General features: G+C 61.2%; 1 protein-coding gene across 2 annotated transcripts in view; it reads right to left on the bottom strand.

Moving 5' to 3' along the window:
- Positions 1–222: 222 nt before the first annotated feature.
- MGAT5B (alpha-1,6-mannosylglycoprotein 6-beta-N-acetylglucosaminyltransferase B) overlaps positions 223–6,000 on the bottom strand; it is a 59,866-nt gene continuing 54,088 nt past the window's right edge. For both annotated transcript variants that reach the window (XM_075559463.1, XM_075559464.1), the window contains exons 15-17: positions 2,342–2,416; positions 1,036–1,292; positions 223–421 (exon numbers count right to left, since the gene is read on the bottom strand). In XM_075559463.1, coding sequence (XP_075415578.1) covers positions 223–421; positions 1,036–1,292; positions 2,342–2,416 — 531 coding nt within the window. The remainder of the gene's footprint in view (positions 422–1,035; positions 1,293–2,341; positions 2,417–6,000) is intronic.

Genomic DNA, 6,000 nt, shown 5'->3' with positions numbered 1-6,000 from the left:
CGACCTCTCCAAAGGGTCACAGCTGGCCTGCATGCATGGCTCCGCTGGCCAGAGGCATGCCCTCAGAGCAGGGGCCCTGCTGAATAGAGACGCCTCGCTCAGACCCTGAGGAACACAGGTCAGTGCATGGAGAGCCCGCTCAGACCCTCGCTGGTGCGGTCATCTGCCCGCGTCCTGGGTGCATGGGTGTCCCCGGCAGGAGCTGGAGTGTGCAGGTGGGGCTCACAGGCAGGCCTGGCACAGCGCCACCTGGCCCTTGCGGAAGTCTCTGCAGGGGCAGAGGCGGCGGTACTTGGTGCTGGCGCCCGCACAGCTGAAGAGAAGAGGCTCTTTCTGCAGGTAGCACTCCTGGCCGGGTTGGGCGAAAGCCGGGTACAGGTGGTTCATCTCGGACTCCGTGCTGTCACAGGGCACCTGAAGCCTGGGCGGCACCACACAGCTGGCCCCAGCGCGCCCCCGCCCCCACTCCCACCCCCATTGCACCGGGAAGGGCAACCCTGAGTTAGAGCTCCTTGCCCCAGGGGCTGTCCAGGGACCCTAGGCGGAGGTGGGGAGGGGGGACGCTGTTGCTGCCCCTGGCCCCCACAATGGGGCTAGGGCCCTTGGCCGACCCCCCAGGAAGGTCAGGGTTTGAGATCTAGATCTGAAAGATACGCGGTTTGGGGGCAGGGAGGGAGGCGGGCGCGGGGGAAAGGAAAGCGAATGAGGGAGGGAAGTGCAGGAGGGGATGGGGAGGAGCTGCGAGGAGGAGGAAGGGGTCATGTAGGCAGCGACTCGGAGGGCTGTCGATGGTCCTTTACTCCAAACCAAACCCACTGCTACTCGGATGGAAGGCCTCCCTCGGACGGAAAGATCCCCAGATTGGGAATCTTTATGGAAACGGCCTCGTCTTTCTCCCTTGGAGAGGCTGGTGGGTTTGAACTAATGATCTTACAGTTAGCAGCCCAGGTGTCCAACCCAGCGCTAACTAGCTCCGCGGCGGGCCAGAAGGGGCGGACTCCGGTGGGCGGGGCCCGCGGGGACGGGGCCACTCACTTCCGGAAGGCGTCCCGGCTGTTGAGCAGCGGGAAGAAGGAGGGCTCGCAGACCAGCCCGTGGTCCAGGCAGGCGTCCGTGCAGGCGCGCCCCGCCTCGGCCAGCCAGACCTGGAGCGAGTGCCCGGGCGGCCAGGCCCCGAGGGCCACGCTGGCGTTCCTCGCCCACTCCAGGTGGGTGGCGTTGGGCGCCAGGACGAAGGGGCTCTGCGGCGCGTGGGGCCCCGGTGGGGAGGGGCCCGGGGCTGCGCAGAAGTCCTGCAGAGAGGGGGTGAGGTCAAAGGCGGGTGGGGAGGGTTAGGAATGGGAAGCTGTAGGGGCAGCCCTGCAGCGGATGGACTTCTGAAGGCCTGGCCATCGCACCAAAGGGCTCACTGCTGGGCTCTCAGCCCCTCCAATCCCGGGGAGCTAATACAGTCTACATATCTTACAGGGGGGGAAACTGAGACTCCGAGGGGTCAAAGACCTGGGTCACAGATCTGACCACTGCAGACAGGCCATCTGAACTCAGTCCACTGTGTGCTGTAGCCCCTGGGCTGTCCTGGGTCCTCAAAGATGAAGCTCACAGGCCCTACTTTGAGGCCCCCTGGGTTGGCCTGGGAGGGTCACCCCACAGGGGTCTGCTCCAAGGGCCTGCAGGGCCCAGCAGATGTGTGTCTCTGAGCTTCATGAAGGACGTCCCCACCAGCAGCTCAGAGTCCCAGGTGGTGGCCTTAGTCCGGCCACACTCACTTCTCCCACCCTCATCAAGGCCCCTCCCCTGGGTGCCCTCAGTATTCGCATCTGTAAAATGACCTTTGGAGCCAGACTGGCTCAGCCCTGGGACCTGTGAACAGGGCCCGCCTCCAACCATCACCCTGCAGCCTTGAGCCTCATGAAGCCACTTTTCACCTGGGGCCGCCTGGGGCCTGGGAGGCAGACCAGGAGCTCAGATCTTCCAGGGCACTGCCACCGGACTCTCCTGAACAGGGCAGGTAAGTCCCTCCCCACTCTACCTGAGCCCCACCCAGCATCAGAGGGAGAGAAGGGAACCTTCAGGGAGTCACTTGCATGAACATGCATTTGGGTGTTGAGGGTGCCCACCCCTTCCTTGCCTGGCCCCTCTTCTCTGTTTGGGACTTGGGGTGGAGGCCCCTCTTGCCTGGTCTCCCAGCAGTACTTCCCACCCCCAGGGCTGACCATTGGGGATAGAGGAAGCTGGGAGAGACAGGAGAATAAGGACCCTGGGCAGAGGTGACCTCCTTGTGGACAGGGGAGCTGCTGGCCCCTCTCCTCTGCCCGAGGGTGGCCCCACAGAGCTCTTCTACCTGGTGCTGGATATAGGCGTGGACGCGCTCCAGCATCCCTTCACAGGTGTACTCATAGGGCAGGTAGGGGTCCACCTGTGGGGGAGAGTGCAGACACATGGGGCACCAGAGCCACACCCCCCCAGACCTGGCTGCACTGAGATGCTGGTGACCACTCTCTCTCTGGCCCTTCTCCTTCCTCCGCAATTGGATTCTGTGCCCACCTCCAGGGCTGGCCCCATGTGGGCCACTGACCAGGGAGCTGTCAGCGCCCCATCCACCTTGGATCCACGAGACTCTGCACCCGCCAGCCTGTGCCCTCCCTGCTTCCAGCCTCACCTTTCTGCGTTGCCGGCCTGAGGCCATGTGAGTGTGAAGAGGGACCGGGCTAGGCGCGTTGGACTGGGCGGGGATGCCTCTTGATACAACGTTACTTCTTAGACATAAATGCACGTTGTTGTTGGTTTTGTTTTGCTAGACAGCCTGCCCCTGAGAACCAGCCGCGGGCGGCCCGAGATGCAGGGACCACTCTGGTGGAAAAACAAGGCTGGAGGAACTGACAGAATATCAACTGAGATGTTTCAGCAGGGAGCTGCCACGCTGGAAGAAGGCTCTCTGGTGCTGAGCAGTCTGAGGGCAGCTTGGCTGTAGAGACGTCGGCCTCGGAAACCCCAGGGCCCAGTTCTGCTCTGGAACCGAGTGCGCTTGGTTTAACTTACACCAGGGGCTCAGGAAACTCACGGAAGGCAAGAGCATGCAGCTGGCCTGCCTCCTGCCGTGCGGAGGAGCACGGGACATCTCTGCCGAGTCCACGGAACCAGGTGGCATTTGTCAAGCTCTACTGGGCTGGGCCCCAGAGAAGGAGGGAGCATGCCTAACCCGGGCCTGGGAAGGGGGGTATGTGTGCAGTGAATCAAAAGGCGCTGGGGACCACGAAAATAACCAACCAAAGAAAACGGAGTGGCACAGCCTGGACACTGGGTTCCCCAACGTTAGGCTTGGGGCAGTGGGTGGCCAGGCCTTTCTGCTGCGGCGCCTTTGGGTGGATTCAAACCTCACCTCTTAACTTTCGGTGAGCCCCTGAGCGTGCTGACTGCTGGCAAACCCAAAACACCATACTCACTGCCATTGGGTTATTCCAACTCATCGCAGCTATAGGACAGGGTAGAGCTGCCCCTGTGCTTTTCTGAGACTGACTCTAGAACAGCAGCTCCCAACCGTCCTCATGCCGTGACCCTTTAATAGTTCCTCATGTAGTGGTGACCCCCCCCCAACCATAAAATTATTTTCGTTACTACATCACTGTCATTTTGCTACTGTTATGATTCGGGCAACCCCTGTGTAAAGGGTCGTTTGCCACCACCACCCCCAAAGGGGTCATGACCCACAGGTTGAGAACCGCTGCTTTAGAAAGCTGCATCTTTCTCCCATGGAGCAGTGACACATCATGCCATGCTGCACCACCAGGGCTCCCAGAATTCCAATTGGGAGCCAAGCTCGTGACCATCAACCATCAAGCCTACAGCAACCCCCCTGTGGGTTTCTGAGACTGAAACTGCTTACAGGAGTAGAAAGCCCAGTCTTTCTCCCACAGAGCTGCTGGTGGTTTTGAACTGCAGACCATGCGGATCGTAGCGCATAACCGCTATATCACCAGGGTTCCTAGGGTTCCACCCTCCTGTGAGTGGACCCACCCCTCCTGTCCCTAGCACTACCTCAGGGCCCAGCACAGAGCCACCTTGGAGGAACTGGATGGCCAGGTGGGCAGAAAGGAGAAGGGCCAGGGTGCTAGGACAGAGTCCTCGCCCAGAGGAAGGCCGAGATGGGTTCAGCCTCGCCCTTCCCCTGCGGGTACATGGGCCTAGCCCTCCACTCACAGCCCAAGTCCCCCCCATCCCAGCAGCTGTGGGAATCAGTCTCCCTCGGGGTAGGACACAGCACTGGTCTCACCCCTGCCGGTGTGAAGAAGGCCCCTGTGTCAGGCTGGCTCCTGCTCCCTGCTGTCGCCCAGTGAGGGACTGGCTGGACACTGGTGCCCAGGAGGGGCCCAGGGAAGCAGCTGCTCCTGGCCACAGGGCCTCATGCCCAGGACAAGCCCATCCTATGGACTTGCCTTGGGTTCCCCCTCCTGCACTGTGATGAGGTTCTGTGTCATCAGGCAGTGTGGCCCCTCAGAGTGCCCACAGGCCTCGCCCAGCCATCACATAACCCATTGTGGGAAGAGAGCCCTGCCTTCTGCACCACCATGCCCCCACCCTCTACTAGGAGCTGTGGCCCAAGAAGGCCCTGTGGGTCCCAGACACTCGGGCCAGCATCAGGGGCCCAGGGGGTGTCACGGCAGAGGGCTCCAGGCCCAAGCTATAACAAAAGCTCCAGCAAGGAGCTTGGATGCTGCGCCCCTGCCCTGGCAGCTGCCCCTCGTCACCCCCTGTGCCTGAAATGCTTTTCAAGCGCTGACTCAGACTCAGGGCAGCCAGCTCTCCCCGCCTCGCCAATGGCTGTGGTAAATCTTTGCTGCGGAGCCCGTGGCCTGGATAGTACCCCAAGTTACATCTAATTCCAGGTGGGCGCCATCATCCCTCTGGACAGAGTGACAGGTGCGGCTGCCTTAATGACAAGGGGGCTGGGTGGGGAGGGGAGGGGTGAGGCAGGCCACTTCCTCTCCTGTTCACCTCAAATGGCCTCTCTGTGGACAGAGATGTGAACCGACCCCTGCGTGTTCCCCTCCCACCCCAACCCTGCCGCTGGCTCCAGAAAGGATCTCGTTCCAGAGCTTTCTTGACTTTGAGATCAAGATTGGCTTTGCTCCCGCACCTCCAGCCCCTCCTCACTCTTCCTTGCTCCCCACGAAAGGCTGGGTGACCTACAGGACAGACACACACACACCCATCTGCCGCCAGACAGGAGGATGAGGCTGTCCGCTCCTGTAAAGATGGACAGTCTCAGAAACCTGGACCGTGGCTACAAGAATAAACTAGCAGTGCGTAAGGGCCAGAGCGACCCGGTAGCACAGCGGGCTAAGCCCTGGGCTGCTAACTGAAAAGCCAGCAAGCCAAACTCATTGCCATCAGCTAGATGCCAACTCACAGGAGTAGAAAGCCTGGCATTCTTTCAAGGAGCGGCTGGTGGTTTTGAACTGCTGGCCTTTGGGGGTTAGCAGCCCAGTATGTAACCCAGGACACCACCAGGGCTCCTCCTCCGAGCCCAGGGATGGGGAATGTGTTGGCCGTCTGTCGTGCACCTGTCTCCTCTGGGCCACAGCCAGGGAGTCTCTCTCTGGCAGGGGGGAGGGACATGAGGGGGCACTTGGAGAATGTGGTCTTGGGGAGGGACAATGAATGTGCAGGGGCAGTGTGTCCAGCGACAGCCAGAAGAGGTCCAGATGTCCCTGGCTACCAACTAAGTCCACATGGCCTGCCTCCCGTCCACATATGCCCCAAGACTCCTGAGTGTCCTGTGGCCTCCATGCTCCATATTCTTCATGAGGAGCTCAGGCCAGCAGGATCACAAATCCCCACAGTGGGAGTGGGGGCAGGGAGAGTGCCGGTCTCAGCCCTGCCCCCACCCGCCAAGTCAGAACCTGCAATTAAACAAGCTCTGAAAGGGGGCAGCCGGCCCACACCTGCAGCAGGGTCCCCACAACCTCTGGGAAATGTTTAACCAGCACCTAGCGAGTGATA

Source organism: Tenrec ecaudatus, chromosome 10 (assembly GCF_050624435.1).
Source record: "Tenrec ecaudatus isolate mTenEca1 chromosome 10, mTenEca1.hap1, whole genome shotgun sequence".
Classification (NCBI taxonomy): domain Eukaryota; kingdom Metazoa; phylum Chordata; class Mammalia; order Afrosoricida; family Tenrecidae; genus Tenrec; species Tenrec ecaudatus.
Note: the sequence above shows the minus strand (reverse complement) of the source record. Positions and strands in the feature narration are given on the sequence as shown.